General features: G+C 56.8%; 5 protein-coding genes across 5 annotated transcripts in view; 2 read left to right on the plus strand and 3 right to left on the minus strand.

The window, feature by feature from the left end:
- Positions 1–1,006, minus strand: part of NOL3 (nucleolar protein 3 (apoptosis repressor with CARD domain)) — a 1,166-nt gene extending 160 nt beyond the window's left edge. Inside the window, exons 1-2 of the mRNA XM_006878900.1 lie at positions 715–1,006; positions 42–395 (exon numbers count right to left, since the gene is read on the minus strand). Coding sequence (XP_006878962.1) covers positions 42–395; positions 715–1,006 — 646 coding nt within the window. The remainder of the gene's footprint in view (positions 1–41; positions 396–714) is intronic.
- A 3,449-nt stretch (positions 1,007–4,455) lies between these two features.
- Positions 4,456–8,881, minus strand: HSF4 (heat shock transcription factor 4). The gene is given in 13 exon segments (XM_006878703.1): positions 4,456–4,607; positions 4,867–4,936; positions 5,133–5,198; positions 5,291–5,386; positions 5,818–6,058; positions 6,180–6,307; positions 6,538–6,637; positions 7,128–7,192; positions 7,352–7,427; positions 7,656–7,780; positions 7,867–7,994; positions 8,087–8,195; positions 8,756–8,881. Coding segments are annotated over 13 exon segments (1,482 nt in total).
- Positions 8,882–9,742: 861 nt separating this feature from the next.
- Positions 9,743–11,441, minus strand: FBXL8 (F-box and leucine-rich repeat protein 8). Its single transcript, XM_006878704.1, has 2 exons — positions 11,290–11,441; positions 9,743–10,715 (listed from the first exon to the last, which is right to left on the minus strand). Exons 1-2 carry the CDS (start codon positions 11,439–11,441, stop codon positions 9,743–9,745), a joined length of 1,125 nt encoding a protein of 374 aa, XP_006878766.1.
- Positions 11,442–16,389: 4,948 nt separating this feature from the next.
- TRADD (TNFRSF1A-associated via death domain) lies at positions 16,390–18,277 on the plus strand. Its single transcript, XM_006878901.1, has 4 exons — positions 16,390–16,540; positions 17,293–17,570; positions 17,651–17,840; positions 17,964–18,277. Exons 1-4 carry the CDS (start codon positions 16,390–16,392, stop codon positions 18,275–18,277), a joined length of 933 nt encoding a protein of 310 aa, XP_006878963.1.
- Positions 18,278–22,065: 3,788 nt separating this feature from the next.
- On the plus strand, positions 22,066–23,268 carry B3GNT9 (UDP-GlcNAc:betaGal beta-1,3-N-acetylglucosaminyltransferase 9). Its single transcript, XM_006878705.1, has one exon. The coding sequence runs from the start codon at positions 22,066–22,068 to the stop codon at positions 23,266–23,268; it is 1,203 nt and encodes a 400-aa protein (XP_006878767.1).
- The last annotated feature ends 337 nt before the right edge of the window (positions 23,269–23,605 follow it).

Raw genomic sequence — 23,605 nt, forward strand, 5'->3', positions numbered from 1 at the left:
TTTCCAGCCGGGCAACCAATGTGGTTAGGATAGTTTCATACCTTCAGACTCATCCCCTGCCTCACAGTCGGGCTCTGGTTCCGGGTCTGGTTCTGGCTCTGGGTCGGGGTTCTGCTCCATCTCAAGTTCTGCCTCTGGCTCTGGGTCAGGCTCTTGCAGCAATTCTGATTCTGCCTCAGGTTCGGGTTCCAGTTCAGCATCTTCAGAGGCTTGGGCTTCCAGCCGTGGTTCGGGCTCCTCGGGGGTCCCGGACTGCCCCGCTTCGGAGCCCTCAGGACCCCCAGCCTCATCCCATTCGGAGGCTCTGGGCAGTGCAGGGCATGTAGTTCCTGAACCAGGTGTCTCTGGCGTCCAGTGACCAGAGCACGAAGGATCATAGCTGCGGTCCCGGTAGCCTGGGGTAGAGGTACAGGTGTCTCAGGCTCAATTTATCCTTCCTAGCTTTCCCCTGCACTCACTCACTCTCCTCGCTCCAGGTTGAGCTTTTGCAGGGCTACCTGGGCCAGGACCCCTGGGGTCCCGTCCCTGCCTGCTCTGGGCCCCGCCCCGCCCGGGCCCCGCCCCGCCCGGGCCCCGCCCCGCCCCTGGGCCCCTCCCCTGCTCTTTCCCGAGTCCCGCCTGCCCCTGGCCCGCCCCTTCCTGTCCTGGGCCCCGCCCCTGTCTGCTCCTGGCTCCGCCCCTGCTCTGCTCTGGGCCGCGCCCCCGGGCGCTCACCAGGGCCCACGTGTTGCCAGTCCCAAACCGGGTCGGGCGCGCGGGTGTGCTGGGCGCAGCGCAGCAGCTCAGCGCAGGCGGCCTCTCCCTTGCTCTGCACCAGCAGCAGCAGCCGACGCACCCTGCGTTCGGCATCAGGCAGCGCGTCCAGAGCTTCATACTCTGCCCCCGTGAGCACGCCCCGAGCCAGCAGTGCGTCCAGCAACAGCCCCGAGTCAGCCTGCAGTGTCTCTACCAGGCGTTTCCGTTCGCGGTCGATTGTCTCTGATGGCCGTTCCTGTGCGTTGCCCATGGTCTAGGCTGCAAGCTGGAGGAGAAGAGTAATGGGCATCTGAGGTCTAGGCTGCAAGCTGGAGGAGAAGAGTAATGGGCATCTGAGGTTCCTAGCTCCTGACCTCTCCCGTGGTTCCAGGGAGTCACAGCCAGGTCGGTCCCAGTACATAGGACCTACAAGTCACTGCAGAGAGTGTTGTTTTTCTGCCTTGATTACTTTGTCCTATCTCCTCTTCCATTCCCAAAATGTCTGAAGGACTCTCCTAACCTCCCTTAAGGCTCTAATCATCTCTCTTACCTCTTTCTTAACCAGGACCTATTTGACAGCTCTACTTACAAATTCCACCACCATTCAGACCAGTTTTATTCAAACTAATCATTTTCTCTATCCCCACTTTAACAGACAGAATGAATGACCTAGCACTGACCCCAGATACTTCCACACTGTCATGTTCTTCCCAATCTGACTGCCGAATAGTTGTCTCATCTCCATTACTTGGGGGGCACTTAGAGAGTTGTGCTTCTAACCCAAAGGCCATGCATCTCAAATCTACCAGTAGGAGAAAGAGGGGGAGCCTGTCATTTAGATTTACAGCCTTGGAAACTCAGTGCAAGGTTGCTGGGAGTGCTGGGCAGTGAGGGTTTTCTGGGTGATGGGTTTTTCCCTCTCCATCATTTACTTTGATCTCTGCAGAGTCTTCCCTCCATGCTTTGCCCTCTGCCGCCAAAATCCAAAGTGTGGAGATATGTACACGTGCGCGGGTACACATGCATGCACATACACAGACACACACACAGGGTTCCTTTCACCTCCTGAAAGAACTCTTTTTTTTTTAAATTTTTTTTTTTTTCCCGAAAGAACTCTTGACCCCCGACTGCCCTGATGTCATCTTTCCAGACCAGGTCCACCTCCTACACTTCCCTCCACCACCACAGTGCAGCTTCCAGAATTCTCTGGTCCTTCCTGGTTCCTTGAAGACGGAGCATGAATACCTTAATACTCTTGAGTCTTGGCTCTGACCATGATTTGACATCACCTCAGACACAACTGGCCTGAGAAAGACACACTATCCTCTCCAGCATCTTGTTGTCTCTGTAGACCAGCACATAAAAGCTAATAACAAATGTTTCCCCAACTTTCTCATCTTGGTTTAACCACCCTCTGCCCTCCAGCCCTACCATGTTCTAAGTATCTGAGCTTTTGTCTGGAAGAGAGGATTTGATTTTAGTTCCTATCCTACCTTCCAGGTTTCCCTCCAGGCCCTAGTACTAGTGCTTGCAGGTGTCATCAAGACATCTCTGACTCATGGTGACCCTTTGTACAACAGAACAAAACACGGCTGGGTCCTGTACCCTCTTCACAATTGCTGCTGTGTTTGTGTCCATTGTTGTATCTACTGTGTCAAAACATCTCCTTGAGGGTATTTTGCTGTATCTCAAATGCTGCCTTCTCTGATCATTTCACCTTTTCTGACAATATCAAAGCACCAGTTCTTTCCAGAGGCTACAGAGCAGATACCAACCAGGATTATCACTTTCTCTCTTCATGTTCTAACTGCAGCAGGTGCTATTGCTCCATCCCTCAGTCTCTGCTATCAGCGCCCCAGCCCCAAGCCCACCACCATCATCTCATCTTCTGTAGCAGTCTCTCGGAGCACCTGTCACTCTCATCCCACAGCGTCTAGTTCTCTGTGCCCATTTTACAGATGGAGAGGCTCAGAGAGAAAGAAACGAGAGAGAACAAGTGGGAGAGCTAGAATCTGACTTGCGGGATGCCTGGCAGTGTGCCAGCAGTAACCACTTGCCACCCAGGCCCCAATGTCCTTCGTGAGAGATGAGGCTACCTGGCTGCTCTAGCACGCCCACCCTCTGCACTATCAGGCCCTCCCCCTGCTTTCCTCCGGGCTCCATGCTCCCAGAATTCGCCCAGCCTCAGGAACCTATGAAATGTTGTTCCTCAAGTCTGGGATGTCCTTCCCCCTCCACCTGGGTAAACCCATTCTCCAGGATTCACGTGTTCCCTTGTCTCTTCCCAAAGGCAGTCTGGTTCTGTAAGTGAGCGCCGCAGAACAGTCAATACACTTATCACTGTTACAAGCCCTCTGGAGCAGGGGGCTTCCAATGACTGTCTCCCGTCATTCCAGGAGTGGGAAAAGGGAACAGAATCTATGCTGGACGCCGAGGGTGGTGCTGCCTGGGTGGCCTTTCCAAAGCTTCCTCACTTCCAGTTAGCCTCCTCCGGCCACACCCCAAGTCCTGCCCATTGTCTTGTCTGAGGAGTGAAGCCCCTGGCTGTTGGCTGGTTGGAGATCTTCCTCCTGAAGCCTCCAGCAGGTCGGCCAAGATGAAAGGCCAGAACCTTCCTGCAGCGTGAGTGCAGGGTCCGAGTCTGAGCCCCCTACCCTTGCTGCACGGACCAGGCCTCGCTAATGAGGGTCCTGGGACTCCGCGGGGGCCTTTGCGCATGTGCACCCAAAAGGAGGCCCTTACCTCTCCACCCAGCCGCGGGTTTGACAGTCCTGCCGAGGGGCGGGGCTCACCGGCGAGTAGTTGCTGGTGGTGGCGGGTCGGGTCGCAGATTCTGTTTAATCTCCGTTTAGTTCCCTCCCCCAGCTGGATGGGGTGGGGCTACCGACCAGGTCCACTGGACAGTCTCACTCACGGGTCGAGCCTCAGTCACCCGAGAGATGACAGTGCAGAAAATGCTGGGCCGCGGGGAGGGGGGGGAACAACAGCTGCAGCGGGGGCGGGGTGACCAGGGCTGCCTGCCGGGAATGGGGCGGGGAGGGGGGCATTATTCAGGGGGCAGAGGGAGAGGGGCCGGCCAGCTGAAGCAGGACGTGGTCGGCTTTCTCTTGCCACCCTGGATTCTCACGGAGATGAATCAGGGCGGGGCACCGGAGGAGACAGTTTGGTCAGTGGCCCCACGTATCCAGGGTCCTCTCTGGGGCCTGGCGGTTCCCAGGTGTTTCACCCTAATGTGCTTGTAGACACCCCCTCTTTTGCATATCACAGGTGATCCTCAGAGAAAGGGACCTACTTACCCAGGGTCACAGAGCGGATGCATTGAGGAGCCGGGTCTGACTCAGAAACTCCCGCTTCCCGGAGGTCTCGGGCAGATCATCAGCCCAGGATTGGGGCCTGTGCAGAAGGGTTAGGGGAGGGCTCCCCAGGCACCTACACTTCGTCTGGGGGTTCTTTCATTAAAACCCTAGGATCTGGACGCTTCTATGAATACGAAGTGCCCCCACCCACCCACGACTTCTGTGCTTCCTAGTCGGTAGAGAAAAGAGACCAGAAACTGAGAAAAATGCAGTTTTATATGCAGGGGTTGACTGGGGGAATGGAGGGCAGCCGCCTAGCAGTGGGGGCGCTCAGCCACCGCCAGGGGGCGCCGGGAAGCCGAGAAGGGTGTGCTGCCTGGGACCAGCCCCTCCGCGCAGCGGGCTCCACAGGGCACCGGGCTTCTCAGGGAGAGGGGCCGGCTCCGGGGCCCAGGTAGGGGGTCCGGCTCTCCGGAGTGCCGTAAATGGTCAGAGCCCCGGGTAGGCCGAGGGCTGGGCCTCCCAAGGCCGCTGGGACGTCCAGCAGGAGCGGCCTCCCGAGCGTGGAGTCCTTGCCTAGGAGAAGTGGGGTGGTGTTCAGCAGCGAGAAACACCTCCCCGCTGCTCCCACTCCTTTCTCTGGGGAAGTATAAGCCCAGCCCACCCTGCCCTCGGTTCAGTTAGGGTGAAATGCCTTTCTTAAACTCCTCACTGTTGCCTAGTGAGGAGGGGCTTTCCTTCAAAACAGATCAGCCCAGCCACCCGGTCATGATCACTCAGCAATCAGGGCCTCCCCCCACCCCCACCTCTGGTCATGAGTCACCCCGACGATTACCTGGGCCCTGTGCATTTAACCCCTTGACTGAAAGCTCAGCTGCACCTCTCTCTGGAACCAAGGGCTGCATCTGAAAGTGAAAACTCCCTGAGGCAGCTGGGGGGGTAGTAGGGCTATGGAGTTGACAGCTGGGGAATCTTCTGGACTCTGAGGCAGTCAGTGCTCTTCAGCCTTGACTTTGCCTCAGAGAGAGCAGCAGTCATTGACCATAGGACTTAGTTCAGCAGCCCCCAGACCCCTGTCCTCTAGTTTCACCCCTGTCTTACCAGCGACAGCTCCATGTCCAGGTCCATCAGGGTCCACTCTCGCCCTGAGAGGCTGGGGCCCAGTACCTGAGGGGGAACTTGGGGTCAGTAGCCTTCTCCAGGCCATACAAAGGGTTGGACCCAGAACTGCCCCTCACCCCTGTTGAAGGAGTACTCACATCCAGGGGGCCTGCAGACTCCAGACTTTCTGGGGTACCCCGAAGCAACATCGGAGGCATCAGGCCCTCTGGGCTCCGGGCCCCCCTCTCCAGAGTCTCCCTGTATACACAAAACTGCTGTTGGCTTACAATGCCCACTCCACCCACCCCCCTTCCACCCTAGAAAACACTAGGAGTCCCCCTAAGGGACATACAGAATGCCTCTTTGGGCTGTGGGATTGGGGTCTTGCCCTTCCCTACACTGTAAATGTCAATTTTGCACATCACAGTCATTTCCAGGAACTTGTGCAAAATGAATACCCTTGGACCCTTCCACAGAGCCAATGATTGATCTGAACAAGAGTCAGGAATGTTGTATCCTAATAAGCTTGCCACTTTCCAGGGGACTCTGATGCTGCTCCCCCTTGGAGAATGCTTGGAAAAGTCAGGTCAGAGTCATAGACACAGAGCCCAACCTCCCCCTCAGTCCCTAAAAGGCAGAGAGGATGCAGATTTGGTCAGCTGACAGATGCTGGGCTTAGAGGCACCAACTCTGCTCACCTGTCGGGGACCTCCCTGGGGCCCCTTGGTTCAGGCTGCTGGGTATTCCTGGGCCCCTCAGGGCTGAAGCTCCCTTTCCCTTCCAGGATGGCTTGGACCACAGCCACAGGCAGCAGTGGGGGGGCTGTCACGCAGAAGTCACACTCGTTTGGGGCCAGGGCCAGCCCAGCCTCGCCTTTCCCCCCTGGGCTGGCCGGCTCTTCTTTGAGCAGTGCCAGACCCTTCTCCCTGCACCAGAGAAAAGCTTCAACCAGACCCTGGCACTGCCCTCTCCCCCAATCCCCACAGCCAGCCCAGTGGCCAGCCCCTCCCCTGCAGGCTCCTCAAAGGGTAGCCCTGGCCCCCTTACCTCCCACCACCACTGGGAGGAGAAAGCCCGGCCCCTTCTGAGGATGGGGAATCTTCTACAATGTCAGAGATGATAGGTCCCCTGGTCCTGTGGGGGCTGCTGAGGCTGGAGGTGGTCTCTGAGAGTGGCTGCAAGTAGAAGGCCAGGCCAGTCCTTGACCTCAAGTCACAGAGGGCCACAACCCCGAAGCATTCACTGGGACCCCGTCTAAGGGAAGAGGTCTGAGGAGCAGAGGCCCTGTTTATTCTGGGGAGCTTGAACCTGGAGAGGGCTAAGCTCTACCTGTTCTTTGAGGGAGATGAGGAGGTTCCCATAGGCCCAGCTGGACCCTAAGAGGGGGAGGGAAGCCTATACTTACAGACTGGATAAAGTAGGGGTCCTGTAGGAGGGCACTAGGTAGGGGGCAGCTGAATTTGGCAGGTGGTGGACAGGTGCTCCCTTCATCCAGCATCAGGGACCTGTGCACGGTGGGCAGGCATGGGCAGGGGGCAGGGTACACTCAGCCCCTGTGCCCTTCAGCCTCCACCTCCCTCCCTCAGGCCCCAGCAGCCAAGTCAGCAGAGCTGGGGCTGTTGCCAGGGCGTCAGTCACATGCTGGAGGCAGAAGGGGCTCCCCTCAGAGATGGGGGCCCTCTGGGGTAGAGAGGGGCGGGTGAGAGCATGGTTTGAGCCCCAGGCCCTCCGCCATCGATTGCTTTGGGGTGGGGAGGAGAGGGAAGGATTGTGAGAAATTGGAAATAGGGTCCTCCATGGAGCAGGGGCGTCTTGGAGTGGGGGTGCCTGGCAGTAGGATCGGAGGAGGTGCTGGGTAGAGAGGGGGTTGATTGGGCACCCTGTAGGGGAGGTGGGAACGAAGATTGCAGAAGATGAGGTTTCTGGAGAAAGGGGTCCCTGCAGGGGACTTGTGGGGCAGCCCTGGAAGCAGGGGAATGGGAGCGGCTTTCTCACAGCTTCCTCTTGGCTCCCGCGCTGCCAGACCCTGCCTGCAGGGGCCCAAAGAGGCACTGGATCAGCTGAAGAGAAAGCAGAGTCAAGTCTTACTCTGGTCCCGCCCTCCACTTAACGGAACACCTCTAAATGCGCGAGGGTGGGACCTTAACTCCTGATCTGGGGCTAGGCCAGGACAGAAAGAGGTGAAGAGGAGGGGGAGCAGGGTCGGGGTTGAGGAACACCTTGCCAATGATTCGGTGCTGCTGTCCGTGGCTCTGCCGCAGTGTCACCACCTCCCGCCACAGAATTTCATTCTGCCTGGGGGAGTAAGGAGAAAGAAGCTGAGGCTCGGGAGAGCAGACCCAGTTCCTCTCCCAGAGAATGACAGGCCTAGATCCTGCGACCACCCAAATGGTCATTATCCCATAGAGTTCAGAGAGGTCCACGGTTCGGCCCATACATCCCCATGGGGGCGCTGGGGACCGAGAGGGAAAGGGGCTGCGCCCCACTCGCAGACCCCGCCCCGCTCGCCCCAGCCCCGCGCACTGCCTGAGCTCGCGCAGCCGCGCCTCTGTGCCCTCCTGCGCGCCCCGCAGAGCCTGCACTTCGCCCAGTAGCCTTCCCAGGTCCTCCGGGCGCCAGCGGCCGTCATCACCGCGCAGCGCGGGTACCTGCGGGCGACAGGAGCAGGGCAGGGTCTCTTAGGCTTAAAGGTATCATCCTCACGTCTGCACCCCTTCCAGCCGGCCGCTCCCACCTTGCGCCGCACGCGCTCCAGCAGCTGCTCGTGGCCGCGCACGAAGCTTGGGTGTTGGAACTCGACGTGGTCACGCTCGGGCCTGAGCAGGCCACCCTGCTCGATGCTCACCACCTTCCGAAAACCGTCTGGGAAGTGAGTGGGGCGTGAGGGCTTGAGCCGTCCCCTCTCTAGGGGCCAAGCCACCCATATCTGCGCCCATCCCGACCCCAGGACTCACACATGTTGAGCTGCCGTACAAAACTCGCCATGTTGCTATGTTTGAAGTACTGGGGCAGCACCTCCTTGGCGAAGCGGTTCTGGTCACTAACGAGGAAACTGGTTCCGCTCTGTGGAGAACACCGCCCGCCCATCGGCCCCGCGGGGACCAGACAGCGTGAGAGGTGCCCGCCCCTGGCCAAGCCCGCTCTAGGCGCGCGCACACACTCTCTAGGGACCCAACCTGCTGCTCTCGGGAACTTGGGGAACAGATCAGGTGTGAACCTGGTGTGAAGCCCAGCCAAGGGAGTCTGTGATGAACCTCCTTCCCAGGCCGACCTAGACTCAGGTCTCAGAAAGGTTTTTTTTTGAGCAGACACCAGCCCCAGATTCCAGCCCCTCGGGTGCACCAGGTCGGGAGCCCTTCCATGGCTTCTGTTTCCCCATCTGTCAGATGGGCAGGGGTGGGAACAAATTAGCTGCAAATATCCCTTGGGCTTTAGGTCCCTAGGAGGCTCCTACCCCCTTCTTGGCTCCGGAGGATCCTGCACACTTTCTCCAAGGCTAGATGCCCCAGACCAATGAATCAAAGGACCCACACACAGCCCGGTCCTAGAAAGGGGTTCGGTGGGCCTGGGTGTTCACTGAGGTCGAAGGACCCCGGGGGAGCTTTGGGGGCCCCAGCCCTCACCGGGCTCCAGCGAATCAGGTGGTCGGTGCCAGGGTCGCCCACCAGAGCCCACAGCTTCCCGAGGAAGGCAGGCACGGGGCTGGGGCCCGGCTCCGCCGCCGGCAGTGGAGCTGGCGCTTCCTGCATAGCGCAGTGTCGCCCGGCTCAGCGCTCGGCCCGGCCGCAACCGGCTGGTCAAAGCCGCGGAAAGTGCTGCGTTTGTCGCCCGCCCCGCCCTACTCCGCCTCCGGGCGCCGGGTCAGGCGGGGGCCACGTGCGAACCTGTGGGGCGGGGCTCGGGCCACGGCCTCCGCACTAGCGAACGGAAAGTAAAGGCTGGAATCAGATGCATATCAGGTGGAGGTCTGGGTCGGAGCCCCTACCCTTCCAGGCCTGCTGGAGAAATCCCCTGTACAGAACTTGTGTGGGCTGGGAAAGTCCTACAAGGAGATGTGTTTGGGCTAGATGAAGGCCTGTAGGACAGAGAGTCTGGACTAGGAGAGTGAGAAGGGGGTACAGGCTCCCTTCCACTGAGTCCTGTATTAGTGTTCCGCCCCCTGATTCCTGCAGGTATCTTCAGGGTCTGAATCCTTCCTCACCCCTCCGGGACAGCTCCTTGCATCTCTCTGTGCCTTCCCCACCTTCCCAGTTCAAAACCAACTTCACAGGACACTGAGACAATGCAGGATTTTATTGCACACTCACCCTTGAACCTGGCCCGTCTCCTCCCTCCAAACCCTAGCTGCAGTTCGCACAGAGTCCCAAGACAGGTGGGGTCGAGGGATGGCGACCTCCAGACACAACAGGGTTTCTGCAGAGGTTGAGGGCCTGGAATAGGCTCTGAAGGTCCCAGGCTGGCCCTGGCGCCATTCCAAAGGTCTTGAGGGGCATCAGAATCTTGAAAAGATGGAGCTAGCAGCGAGGCTTTCTCAGGCGCCCCACCCAGCATCCCTGAAACCGCACTTTTTTTTTATACCGCACTTTTGCGGGGAGGTAGGAGTTGCTTCATCACGCCACCAGTGTGGGCTGCCAGGGATGAGGCTCGCGCGTTAGTTTGAGCGTGTAGCTGCGCAGGCGCGGGCAGTGCGCGCGGAAGGCGCTCAGCACGGCGCGCCGCACCACACAGAAGCAGTGCACCTCGCGCAGTCCCTTGCAGCGCGCCGCCAGGTTCTCCAGCGCTGTGTCCAGGGCGGCTGAGGCGGCGGCGCGCACTTCAAGAGAGCGCAGGCTTGCGGCATAGTGCTGTGCTGCGAAGTGCACGGGTCCTACAGTGTCGCCGGAGAGGTTGAGACGCAGGGCAGCCACGGGCACCGAAGGCTGGAGAATGCGCCACACAGTGTCAGCAGACAGCACCGGCTCCAGCTCCAGCTCCACGGTCATCTCTGGGTGGCGGTGGCGCAAGGCTGCCCAGGCCTCGTCGGGCAGGGTGGGTGCGCGTGTGTCTTCCGGACAAGCGCACCGCACGGCCAAGAGCATGAAAGGAGCGCGGTCAGGCACGGCCAGCATCTCGAGGGCAGAGGGAGACAGGCTAGCGAGGTGCAAGCCTAGGAAGCGCAGATTTGGGCAGGCAGCTAGCAGCTCTAGCACAGAGTCAGGCCCCACGCTGCCCACCAGAGTGCAATTGTCCAGGAAGAGGCTGCGGAGCTCAGGGCAGCTATGTGCTACCCGTAGCACCAGCGTGTCATTCAGCGTGAAGGGCAAGCACCGCAGGTCCAGGAGGTACAGCCCGCGGGCAGCCCTGCAGACTGCGTGCACCGCGCCCAGGATGTCGCTCCCAGAGTCGAAGAGCGGCTTCTCTCCGCGACATGCCAGACGGAGGCCTCGCAAGCCCTGGGCACGGCCAGCCAAGGCTGTCAACAGCTGTATGGCCGCCCAGCGGCTCTGTTTCCTCGCTGGCTCAAATTCCAGACGAAGATTGCGGATGTGATCCAGGCAGGTGGAGAGAGATGGTGGTAGCATGCCTTCCTGCTCACAGTCGCAACTTGGGTCAGAGTGCCACAGAAAAGGCATTAGCTGCATCCTCAGACCGCGGGAGAAGCTCCTATTGCCTCCTGGCCAGGGTTCTGTCCACCTTGCTCACTGTAGCCCCCTATATACACCCCTTTCTTCCTGTCTCCACTATGCTTGGAAAGCAGCCTTGATGGGATGAGGGAACCCCCACTCCACCTTGTAGTAGCACTTGCCACAAGTTGAAACCTTCGGGGGAGCCAATGATATTTTAGGAAAGGGCTGTCCCAGTGTTTCTTGAGAGAAAAGGCCAGATTGAAATCCTTTCTCTGCCTCTCCCTGAGTGGCAAAGTGACTACATCTCTCTGCCTCAGTTTCCTACTTAAATAATAGGGGAAATAGCACTTAAATATCACATTTTGTGAGAATAAAATCACTATATGCCAGGCATTTATAACAGTGGCTACTCCTTAGCAAATGGTCGATAAAGTTAGATATTTTGCTTTATAATATCACTGAATCTTCACACCACTCCCCTCCCGCGGTGGCTCCCTTTTCAGAGAGAGGGAATAAGATCTGGCAGGGCGTCCCAGATGGAGCTGGCTCACCTGATGTTCGTGTCATGCCACACGGTGCTGCAGGTGACGGCAGAGGCCCAGGCCTTGCAGACTGCAGCGGCAGCAGCCCGGTCCCTCAGTGGTAGGTGGCGGAAAATGAGTACCAGCACTTCCTCTGGCAACTGCCTTTTGGGTTCAACCATAGTGTAGGGGTGTGGGCAAGTCCTGCCTGGAGAGAGGGATGTCTTTAAGCTCAGGAAGGCCCATGTGCTGAGAGAAGGATGTAAGCCTGGGTGTAAAAAGGCTTGTTGCCTGGCAACTGCTGTTTAACTTGCAGAGTCCAATGCAAAGTGAAAATGCAAGGTCCCTGGTTTAAAAATGAATTCCAAGACAGGGAAAGCAGAATATGTCATCAAGTACTAAACTAATGTGGAGCCCTGCCTGCCCCACAGGTCGCAGGCCTGTGACATTGGCCTTGCGTGCCAGTGTGTTTCATGGTGACCCTGGGTGTCCATCTCCAGATCTAAGTAGATCTCCAGGCCTTTCTTCTGTGGTACTTGGGTCTCTTTCACGATTTGCACCACCCAGAGGCCCCAAAGTGTTTCATCTTTCGTTTAATGACTTGTTCAAGCAGTTCACACTTTAATTGCATAGAAACGCAAACCTATGACCGAAATTGATGAAGCCTCTTTGAAAGATGCTATCTTGGGAAAAAAAAAAATAATCATCTTTCCTGGCAGAAGCTGGAGGACATTTGGCATAGGCCCTTGTTCCAGACACCTCCCCACTTTCCACAGCCCACATCCTCGGACCTTCCTACACACATATTAAGACAGCTGTGGTTTGAGTTCTGATTAGGGCGGGATGAGCTTAAGGTCCGCAGGGAGGGCCATTCCACTCAGGGCCTGTAGGCAGTAAAGGGCCATCAGAATCACCAGGATATTAATTCACAGTCCATATCCACGGCCCCGCCTACTGACCCCGGAATCTTCATTGAAAGAGCCCTGGAATCCAGGCTGCTTTTTTGTCCTAGCTGTAGCGACTAAAGGGTTAATAGGGAAGGCACTTTAAAAAAAATAACACTTTAATTGGCAAGGGCCACGAGCCAATCAAGAAGCAGGGGCGCGGGCAGGGCGCAGCTGGAACCGCCCTTTTCAGAATCCCGCGAGGTCCTGGTACTTCCTACCAAAGGCTGGCGGGGCGGAGAAAAGCGTGGGGTCCCGGGGATTTTAGAGACCCTCGGCCTCAAGTCCCATCCCTGTCCACCGAGCAGCCCTGGCTCGCGCTGGGCCGGGTGAGTCCCCCTAGATTCCCGCAGACCCTCCCGCTGCACGCGCCGCCCTAGGGGAGGAGGAGAGGGTGGAAAATGTGCGTCCTGTGTGAAGCTGCCAATTTTATGTCAAGATCCCTTGTTAAGTTTGAACAATGATTTGTTCTGTCATACACGGGAAACTGACTCGTCGGCACCTACAATAAAGTTTACACACACATAACGCTCGACACCTTTTGCAGTTTTAGCTCCCAGTTTTCTTTCCAGGCTAAAGCTCGCTCCAGGAATTTTGTAGCCTGAGATTCCATGCGTCCTGGGCCCCAGCTAGTCCCGGAGACGTTTGAGTGCCAGGAAATACCGGATCAGAGATCAGGGACCCCATCCTCCCGGGGAACACTTCCAAATCCTGATCCCCTGGGAGTGCCCCCTGAATGGTCTGTCTCAATTGCTCCGCCCGAGGAGGCGGGACAGCCCTGCCTCGGGGCCTCCTATGACTGTCAGAATGGAGAGCTCGCTAGAAATCTCTTGCGCTTGCTGCCGTCGGGCGTTGGCACCCGGTGTCTTACCTGCTCAGCGGACCAGGTGGGCTGTACTCGGAGGCAGGGGGATGACTGTGGAGGACAGCTGGACCCGCGGGGCCCCGGGTACTAGGCGGTGGGGCACGGGGGGCGGGACGCGAGCGCGGACGGGGCGGCCCTGGCTGGGCACCGCCCCTGCTGCTCCGCGCACACCCGGAAGCGGCGCGAGTGGGTCCAGCCGGCCGAGCGTGGGAATTCGGGCCGGGGTCGAGGCCAGGTTAGTGCGGACGGTGGGTGGACGCCCTAGTGCCTGAGGGAAGGGGAGGCGGAAACCCGGTCCTGGAGCGGGAGCACAGCTGTCAATGTCACCCGTGACTGCCGTGGCCTGGTGGTAGTGGGTTGTTCTGTGGGAGGCGGAATGGTGGGGTGTAGACCCTGACTTCTGCAGGGTTTTGCCTCAATGAAGACTTTCAAGAGACAGCAGGGTACCTCTGGGTGAGAAGAACCGCAGAAAGGTTTTAACCTGATGGATGCGGGGAACCTCTGCGATCCCAACGCGCTGCGTGCTATCCTCTAGCATGGTGACAGGAGGCTAGTGGGAGCCTGGGGGTGGCCCTTGAGTGGTCCAGAAGGAAGCAGCTGAGTTGGGGGCGCGCAGGAAGTGAAGGCTTCCAGTGGGGGGCTGAGCCCGGAGGTTGTCGCCGCCCACCTGGGTCTGCTGGGCCTTTGGCTCTTGTGATGTGTTGATGGGGCCTCACGCTGGGCTGGCCTCCTTACTCCAAGTAGATTTTCTTGGGCCAATGTCCACAAGCCCCAGAGTCTCTGCCCAGCTCAGAGTCTCCAGAACTGAGCATAAGCGCAGGCTCCCGGCCCACAAACCAGCGGATTCCGGGTGGGTGGGGCGCGGGGCTTCCCGGTTGAGGACGGGTTTCTACATGGCAGGAAGCCTGGGAAGGAGTTACTGAGGTGAATATAAGAGTCGAGGGTCCCCAGCCTCTTCTTTACCCTGTTAACTGACCCTTTGGGCTTCCAGCCTGAATTCCTGCATCTGTCCATTCCTAGAGTGTCCTGGGCTAGCCGTGCCCTCCATGTTTCTCAGGCCTCTGGGCAGGTCCGATGGACAGACTCTGGCCCACTCCATCTCTCTTATCACCCTTTGGGCCAGGACCACAGCCGTCCAGTAAGACATTCTTAAACTGGAAGTTAGGAAGATGTAGAAAATGAAAGGCTTCCACTCTCCTATGAACCCTTAACCAGGTGGGTTGACACGGTGACTATGGGGATGGGTTTGAATGTGGCAGATTGTGAGGTTGGCACAGGATAGGACAGGATAGGATCGATTGTTCATAGGGTCGCTATGAGTCGACTCGACTCCATGCCACCTAACAACAACAACATCTACCCCTCTAGGTGATCTGGGGCCAGTACTCCACTGTTTTCTTACTTGTCTCCCCTTTTCGGTCCCACTTGCTACAGAGGAGTCTCACCGTTATTTATTTAGCTGCTTTTTTCTTTAATCATTCAAGAAATGTGTTGATTTTACAAGTAGTAGTAAATACTGGGAAATACAACAAAAACTAAAGTCACCCCAGATCCCCCATCACAAGGAGATAAACAATGTCAACGTCCTCATAATTTTCAGATTATCATTGTGGGGAAATATACATATATTAGTGTTTTCTTCAAAGTATTGAAGAGCAGTGATGTCATTTTGAAGACTAAGGTGCACTCGATTCAGGCCATGCCCTTTTTAATCACTTGCTATATACATCTGAGAGCTGGATCATGAATAAAAATTACAGAAGACAAAGCGATGCCTTTGAGTTGTGGTGTGCTGAATATCCACGGATTGTCAAAAGAACAAACAGAAAGTGAAGCCACAATATTCCTTAGAGGCACAGATGGCAGTTTTATCTCACAAACTTTGGGCATGTTGCTAGAAAGGGGTATTCTTTGGAAAAGGACATTAAAGTAGGAAGGTGGAAGGTCAGTAAAAGAGAGGAAGACCCTCCAGTGAGCTGGACTGACACAGTGACTGCAGCAATGGGCTCAAGTGTGCCAGGTGATGAGGATGGTGAAGAATAGGACAGGGTTCGGATCTGTTGTCCATACAAGTCATACTTGACATCTAAAAATAACAGTGGTGGGTGTTTTCTACCAAAAGCTTATGGAGGAGAAGACTTCAAGGGGCTTGTCACCTTGTGCTCAGACCTAGGGTAGCACGACCACCAGGCTGTCATTTTCCTTGGAGGGTGCCTGACAACTTACTGCCCTCAGGTGAGTGTTTAGAGTAGATCAGAAATGCAACCTTTGAGCTCAGAACCTATGTCCCTTCCCAAATCCCCTACGTTCTAAGGTTCCCTGTCACTCATGCAGATAGATTTCTTCTGGGGTCACTCCATCTGTTCTACCCAGAGCAGGTGACATCCAGGATGCTCACAGTTGGATCTCAGCACCCCTCCTAGCCCACCATATAAATGAAGGCTCAGAAGTAAGAGTATCACTGAAGGGTAGGAGGTGAGATCTGGAGCCTGTGTGCCGGAAAAGGGTGGGATGGAGCATGAGGTGAGGTGGGGCAGGCTCCAGGAAGCAAAGGAAATCCCAAGAGGTCTCCTCATTGGCCCAGGCAAAGTTACAGGGTTGGTTTTGATTGGTTCACCTTGATATAGCCCATCCTAAACTAATCACTGGAGAAAGGGGAGGTGGCATATGCTGGCTGACAGGGCCTGGAATAAACAAGTCCAAACTTGGAGCCAGAGAGTAATGTTAGTCCTACCAAGAGGCACTGTGATTGAGATGGAAGAGGGAGAAATCCCTAACGTCTGTCTCTGCTGAGAGAAGGCATCTGGGCAGGATCAAATACAGGTGTCCATCCGTGAAGCCAGAAGGCGGGTGACAGAGCCTCCTGAGGCTCAAGTTTAAGCGGAAGATTTGCATGAATGGTTGCATGAAACACCAATATCGCCAATATCCTTTTTAAAGCTTTCAAATGCAAAAGAAAGAAAAAGCTTAAGTGGAGGACAAGGCCAGGACATGAGTACCACCCACTATGGGAGTGGACGCTGCCAGGTTCCTGAGCTGTTAGCTTTGGCTTTGGTAAGAGAGACTTGATGACCTGGGGAGGGAGCAGAGCTTCTCCTGCCCTCCGCTGCCACACTGCCCCTCCCTTGGGCTCTTCCCTGAGAAGGTGATGAGTGACAGTTGTCACTGCAAGGCTAGGCTTTGTCAGTGAGGTGGTGAGCTTCTTGTCCCCAGGGTGCCAGCTGGATAGGGCCGCGGTGGGTGGAGGGGGCAGCTAGGCTGGAACAGCTATTTTCAGGTGTAGGGGTGACTTGGACATATCCTGCATATTCAGGAGCTGGGATGGCAGCTGGGCCAAATGACTGCGAGGAGGGGGTGGGCAGCGCATACCTGTTTGTGGAGTCGTCAGTGGACAAGGTGGTCCTGTCAGATGCCTATGCTCACCCCCAGAAGAAGGTGGTGGTTTACAGCGCCCTGCGGGCTGCTCTGGCAGGTATGTGGTGGGCCAGCGAGGGTGAAGGGAAGGGCTGGGTGGGGTAGTTTGTAGACCCTGCTGGGGGCTCAGGCTTCACCTCCCAGGCTCAGGGTTGGCTAAGTGGTCAGGAAGGTTTGCTGGGGGAGGCGCCAGACTGCACCTGCTCAGTCCTCTCTGCTGAGGGTTTGTGTGTCTGACCATCTGCCTGTACATTAACGCCCCCTGCTCACTGTCCCCCTGCTCCACGGCCTACCGCTCACTCATTTCTACTAATCGTGCCTCTTTCCTGTTTCCCTCTCTTACTGCAGCGCTCCTTGCTCAAGACCCCTCCCCAGTACCTACCCTTCCGGATCCCTTTTTCCTATGTCAGGGCGGAGGCCACAGGAGGCTGAAGCCAGCTAGGGGGTGGGAGGTCCGGCTGCAGTCCCAGCCCCTCTCCTTGCGGGGGCAGTGGGAGGCCCACTTGGTGGAGGCAGAAGACCCGAGACCTCCCTCCTCCCTTCCGCCCCACAAGCTTGGCTGCACAGTTACGACTGTGCTGCAAAATCCCTCTTCACGTTTTCATTTGCCCACCTTCATCTGGGCCTTCAGAGATGAGGCTGTTGGTACCCACTTCGTCTTGGAATAGGTCCCGGTCCTTATTCTGGGCTCTTGCCTTTTGCATCCCAATTTTGTTTCTCACCTGGGTGCTCTGGGGCAACCCCACGCCCCAACTCTGGAGAACGGCCCCCCATCGGGACCACCGGGCGCCTGACTGCCTACCTCCGCAGAGAGCGGCGGGAGCCCTGGCCAGCTGCAGATGCTCAAGATCCATCGCAGTGACCCGCAGCTGATCGTGCAGCTGCGCTTCTGCGGACGCCAACCGTGCAGCCGCTTCCTGCGCGACTACCGCGAGGGGGCGCTGCGCGCCAAGCTCCAGAAGCGCCTGGCAGCCGCGCTGTCCCTCAACGCCCTGCAGCTGCACCTGGAGCTGCGCGCGGGCACCGAGCTGCTGGATACTTTGCTGCCCGACGAGGATCGCTGCTTGAACTGCATCTTCGCCCAGAAGGTGCGACTGGGCTGGGTCCAGGATAAGGTGGAGCGGGACCCTCGGGCCGGACCCCACCGACGCCTCTCTCCTCTCCCTAGCCTGACCGGCTGCCGGACGAAGAGCTCGCTGAACTTGAGCACGCGCTCAGGAATCTGACGTGCGGCCCGGGGGGCCAGGGGGCCGGAGGCTTGAAGGTCACTCCGGCTCCCGTGAAATCCCAGGCCCCTTCAGGGGAGAAGCCTCCGCCGCCATCTGACCAGACTTTCCTGTTCCAGGGTCAGCTCATAGGTAAGGCGCACTTCCAGGCAGAGTGGCATTTGGGAGGAGCGAGGTCTGGGTCTGGTGGGGAAGGGGGTCCTGCTTTGGGGTCCCCACCTTGAAGCTCAACCTGTCTTCCCTCTCCCCCTGCAGCGAACCGGCCTCTGAACCTCCAGGACCAGCAGACGTTCGCACGCTTAGTGGGCCTCAAATGGCGCAAAGTGGGGCGCACGTTGCAGCGTGGCTGCCGGGCGCTGCGGGACCCCGCGCTGGACTCCCTGGCCTATGAGTACGAGCGCGACGGGCTGTACGAGCAGGCCTTCCAGCTGCTGCGGCGCTTTGTGCAGGCCGAGGGCCGCCGCGCCACGCTGCAGCGCCTGGTGGAGGCGCTGGAGGAGAACGAGCTCACCAGCCTAGCCGAGGACTTGCTGGGCCTGGCGGATCCCAATGATGGTGGCCTAGTGTAGGCCGGGCACCCCAGGAAGGGATTGGAACACCTTGATGCCTCGAGTGTCCCTTCTGCTGCTACTGCTGACCCTCGGCCATCCACGGGACTCTGAGACCACACCTCTTGGCCTGTCTGCTGGACCTGCAGGAGTCAGTTGAATTCTCCAGGAGTGGGACCAGGGTCCATCAAATATCGGAGGTGCACCACTGGGCACTCTACTCCAGATACCAGGAGAGAGGTGTGGGGGACTCGCTGAGAGGTCAGCCACGCCCTCCCCACCCCAGAAGAGGAGCTGTGGCTGGCCCTTACCTCGTCACTCACGGAATGATTATTCTAGGCCTCTTCCTGCTGCTACAAACACGTGGTGAGCAAGATGGAGGAATCCCGCCTGCCCCCAGCTTACACTCAGTATGGGACTTCAAAAAAATAAGCAACAGTAACAAAATATAATCATGCATTTTGGTGTTTTGGTTTTTTAAAAAATATTATATTTTGGGTGAAAGTTTACACAGTTTAGATTCTCATTCAACAGTTTCTACACAAGTTGTTCGATGGTAACATCGGTAACATTCTGTAGTGCACATTCTCATTTCTGCTGATTGTTTCCATTAATCTAGTTTCTCTGCCCTTCACGTTGTCATCTTTGGTTTTTGTTTTTTTATTTTTATTATTATTTATGTGTCTGAGTACCGTCAAATCAGATTTGACTGGTACAGGAGGAGATTGTTCCTGCTTCTCCAGCAGAGCATCTGGTGGATTTGAACCGCACACCTGTGGGATTGCAGTGCATCATCTTTGTTTTAAAGAAAGTGTTGACTCTCTCACATCATGATAGACGATGAAGAGATTGAGATTCTTAACAGCTTCAGTTTGCTTGAGTCCACAATCAACACTGTTGGTACCAAGCAGTCTGCTGTCAGAGACCTCTGTCCAAAGTCCTGAAGAGCAATGATGTCAGTCTGGAGACCAAGGTGCACCTGATTCAGGCCATGGTCTTTGTAATTACTTGCTATGCATCAGCTGGGCAATGACTAGGGATGACAGAAGGAGAATTGATGCCTTTGAGCTGTGGTGCTGGAGAAGAGTATTGACTATACCATGGACTGCTAGGAGAACAAACAGGTTCATCCTGGAGAGGGTGAAATCAGGCTGCTCCTGGGAGGCAAGGATTCTGAAGCTTCTTCTGACATACTTTGGACATGTTGCAAGGAGGGACAATCCTTGGAGAGGAATGTCATGCTTGGGAGGGTGGAGGGACAGTGCAAGAGAGGAAAATCTTCGATGAGGTAGATTGATTCAGTGACTAGGGCTATAGGGGTAGGTGTGATAGAGACAATAAGATTGGCATAAGTTTCAGGGCTGTTGTACACAGGGTTGCTGAGTCACAAGTGACTCGATGGCACATAACATTTTTGTTAAAAGTACAGTACTTACGGATGGTATTCATTTTTAAAAAAATTAACTATATTTATTGTGATTTGAGTGAAAGTTTACAGAGCAAATTGGTTTTCTATTCATCCAGTAATTTATACATAGTTTGTTTCATGACCTTGATTGCAGTCCCCACACTGTAACAACACTCCTCCACTTCGGTTTCCATTTGTACTTTTTCCTATCCCATCCTGCCTTCTGAACTTTGTCCCTGGGCCTGCTGCTCTCTTGATGGTGTATGGATGGTTGTTCTGAGGAGTAGCATCTCCCTGTTACCTTGGGATTAGGTGTTCGACTCATATTGACCCAATGAACAATAGAGCTGAACCTTGCCTTACGGGCCTCTCTACTGTTTGGCTGAAATGTGAGTCGTGGGTGTGATTTGAGTTCTAGCCTTGAAAGGTGACTAAGAGCCATATAGTCTCGGGGGTTCCACCAGCTCCTTATCAGATCAGTGAGCCTGGCTCTGTTGTGCTTTTGGTGGTATTTTGAGTTCTGTTGTATATTTTCCTCCCAGTCTCTCAGGGCCTTTCTACTGGGATCTCCGTCAGAGGAGTCTGCGTGTTAGCTGGGTGCCTTCTAGTTCTTTGGGTCTCAGGATCATGGAAATGGTATTTTATGTGGTTCCTCAGTCCTTGTGGACTAGTAGTCTTTATCTTCACTCTGATTTGCTCCAAATGAAAGTAGAGGGAGATCAACAGTTGCACTAGATGGATGTTCAAAAGCTTTAAAAGGCCACGTTGTTAGGTGCCGTTGAGTAGAATTCATAGTGACCCTGTGAACAACAGATCTGAACCCCATCCTATCCTGTGCCGTCCTCACAATCTCTGGCACCCTCGAGCCCATTGCTGCAGTCACTGTGTCAATCCACCAGGGTGAGGGTCTTCTCTTTCACTGTGTCCCCACCTTTCCAAGCATAATGGCCCCTCCAAGGAATAATCTCTCCTTAGCAATATGCCCAAAGTATGTAAGAAAAAACTTGGTAATCTTTGACTCCAGTGAGTACTCTGGCTGCACTTTCTCCAAGACATATTTGTTCTCTGGGCATCCCATGGGATATGGCAGTACTATCTTCACCACAATTCAAAGGCACCACCAGATGGATAGCAAGTCACTGAAAAGATCATGGCCTGTATCAGGTACACTTTTGTCCTCAAACTGACATCATTGCTCATCAATATTTTGGTGAAGTCCCTGAAACTTTCCAAGTACACTAAGTCTCCTGATCTCCTGATTGCTCAAACTAAGTGTATTGACTGTGGATCCAAGCAAGTTGTTGACATGCCCAAAGTATGTGAGATGATTTTTTTACTAGGATTTAAAGACCCTAGACACTACCAAAGTAAGATGGAGGACATTGACCCTGTGGACTGTGTTATGCCAGTCAACCTTGATGTCCTCAGGGATTAGTTTTAGTTCAAGGTTTGAGGAACAATCCTGGGTAGTAGTCTGGGGGAATCCTCCAATCTCAACCAGTACAGTAAGTCTAAGATTATTTGTTTATGAATCTAAGGTTCTATTCCCATTCTGTCAAAGTTCATCTATAGTGGTAGCGAGGGACCATGAAGTTCTGGCATCAGAGCACATGAAGCCATGGTTCGTTACCTGTAGGAAGCATCTGGATGTCTCAGGGGTTCTTTGGAACCCTGTCTGGCAAGACTGAGGCTGTGATGAACTGAGGCCAGGAGCTCAGAGGGACAAATGGGGGCTTGGAAGTCAGATTGGTCCGTGGGGCTCTTGCAGCCTCTGGCCCCGCCCCATTCCAAAGAGGCTTCTTCCAGCTTCCCAGAAGAGGGCTTGGGAGACCCTAGTCTGCGATCATCTCAGGCCTTCCCGATGAACTCAGGCCTTCCCGAGGAGGAGAGTCGCCCTCCACACGGAGACAGCACTTCTGGAGCCAGGGCGGAGCTGAGCTCCAGATGTCCAGGCGCATACAGCTGGAGAATCACGTGGCAGGGGCTCTAGTCCCCCCTCCTTCCTGCCAACGCTGCATTTGGCCCAGGCCCGTCTTTAGCTGCCCCTGGGACCCCGTGGTTGAGCCCCGGAGGCCCCGGGTGGGGGCCACCCTGCTCCTGAGAGCTGAGCGTGAGTGCCTAGATTTCAGGGACCAGTGCGGGAGGGAAGGGTGAAGGGATAGCAACCCCGGGTAGAGAGGGGTGGTCGGGGAGTGGGGCCACGTTTCCCCCGCCTGAGGGTACGGGTCTGGGCCAGACGTTAAACTTTGGATAGGCCCGGGAACTTCCTCCCTCTGGGCTGGTGCGTTAGAGCAGAAGAGGAATTGTGGAGACCCCCCCCCCAGGCGTGGCCTCTACCCACTCCTCTCAAGGAGGCGGGCCCTGACAACGTCTCCCCACAGGGAGCGCAGGCCTCTCCGACATGCGGCGGAGGCTGCGCCTTCGCGGGGACGCGGTGCTCACACTGCTGCTCGGTGTCACCCTCGGCCTCCTGCTCTATGCTCAGCGCGACAGCTCGACCCCGACAGCGGGTGCACCCCGAGCTCCAGGAAAAGCGATGAGGAGGCCCAGCGTGGTGCCCCACACGTACCAGGCACTGCGCCCCGAGGCAAAGCCCCTGGCCTACGAGGGGGACACACCGCTGCCGCCCACCCCCACGGGACCTTTTGACTTCGGCCGCTACCTGCGTGCCAAGGACCAGCGTCGCTTCCCACTGCTCATTAACCAGCCGCACAAGTGCCTTGGGGATGGCACGCCTGGTGGAGGACCCGACTTGCTCATTGCGGTCAAGTCTGTGGCTGCTGACTTCGAGCGTCGCCAAGCGGTGCGCCAAACGTGGGGCGCCGAGGGTCGGGTGCAGGGGGCCCTGGTGCGCCGCGTGTTCTTGCTGGGTGTGCCCAAGGCCACAGGCACCGAGGGGGACCCCGAGGAGGGTCCTCGGGCGCACTGGCGCGACCTGCTGCGCACCGAGAGCCTCGCCTATGAGGACATTCTGCTCTGGGCCTTCGATGACACGTTCTTCAACCTAACGCTCAAGGAGATCCACTTCCTGGCCTGGGCCTCAGCGTTCTGCCCGCAAGTGCGCTTCGTTTTTAAGGGCGATGCGGACGTATTTGTGCACGTGGGGAACCTTCTGGAATTCCTGGCTCCGAGGGATCCCGCACAGGACCTGCTTGCAGGGGACGTGATCTTGCAGGCCCGGCCGATCCGCGCGCGAGACAGCAAGTACTACATCCCCGAGTCGGTGTACGGCCTGTCCGCCTACCCGGCCTACGCGGGCGGCGGCGGCTTCGTCCTGTCGGGGGCCACGCTGCGCCGCCTGGCCGGGGCGTGCGCGCAGGTGGAGCTCTTCCCCATCGACGACGTCTTCCTGGGCATGTGCCTCCAGCGCCTGCGGCTCACGCCCGAGCCTCACCCCGCGTTCCGCACGTTCGGCATCTCCCGACCTTCAGCGGCGCCGCACCTGCGCACCTTCGACCCGTGCTTTTACCGGGAGCTGGTGGTGGTGCACGGGCTCTCGGCGGCTGACATCTGGCTTATGTGGCGCCTGCTGCACGCGCCGCACGGGCCAGCCTGTGCCCACCCACGGCCCGCGGCTGCAGGACCCTTCCAGTGGGAGTCCTAGACACCCCTCATTGTCCGCATGTGAGCTCCCCTCACTTGGACCCAGAATCGAAAGGTTGGAGCCTTGAAGGGAAGGCTTTTCCGTTCACTGGTGCAGTGTAACGGGTTCTAACCAGAGCTGTTCGGATCCCACCAGGTAGCAGGTTAGTGTACATGGGACCCCACGTAAGGGAGGAACGTGGCCCCTGCAGGTCAACTCCCCAGAACTGGTCTGGCACCAGTGTAACGCCACCCCTTTGAGATGGACAGGGCTGAGGCGGGCTTCCCAGAAGTGGGTGTGTGCCAGGGGAGGGTGGCAGGGCTCCTGTGCCCGGCTCTCCTTGGTCTGGACCCTCCAT

This window comes from Elephantulus edwardii, unplaced genomic scaffold, assembly GCF_000299155.1.
Source record: "Elephantulus edwardii isolate Elephantulus edwardi_28Jun2011 unplaced genomic scaffold, EleEdw1.0 scaffold00001, whole genome shotgun sequence".
NCBI classification, from domain to species: Eukaryota; Metazoa; Chordata; class Mammalia; order Macroscelidea; family Macroscelididae; genus Elephantulus; species Elephantulus edwardii.

Coding starts and splice junctions, on each gene's coding strand:
- TRADD (XM_006878901.1), top strand. CDS start 16,390: ATGGCAGCTGGGCCAAATGACTGCGAGGAGGGGGTGGGCAGCGCATAC. Junction 17,571..17,650: donor ACTGCATCTTCGCCCAGAAG/GTGCGACTGGGC, acceptor TCCTCTCCCTAG/CCTGACCGGCTGCCGGACGA. Junction 17,841..17,963: donor GTTCCAGGGTCAGCTCATAG/GTAAGGCGCACT, acceptor CTCCCCCTGCAG/CGAACCGGCCTCTGAACCTC.
- B3GNT9 (XM_006878705.1), top strand. CDS start 22,066: ATGCGGCGGAGGCTGCGCCTTCGCGGGGACGCGGTGCTCACACTGCTG.
- FBXL8 (XM_006878704.1), bottom strand. CDS start 11,441: ATGGTTGAACCCAAAAGGCAGTTGCCAGAGGAAGTGCTGGTACTCATT. Junction 10,716..11,289: donor TGGCATGACACGAACATCAG/GTGAGCCAGCTC, acceptor CTCTGACCCAAG/TTGCGACTGTGAGCAGGAAG.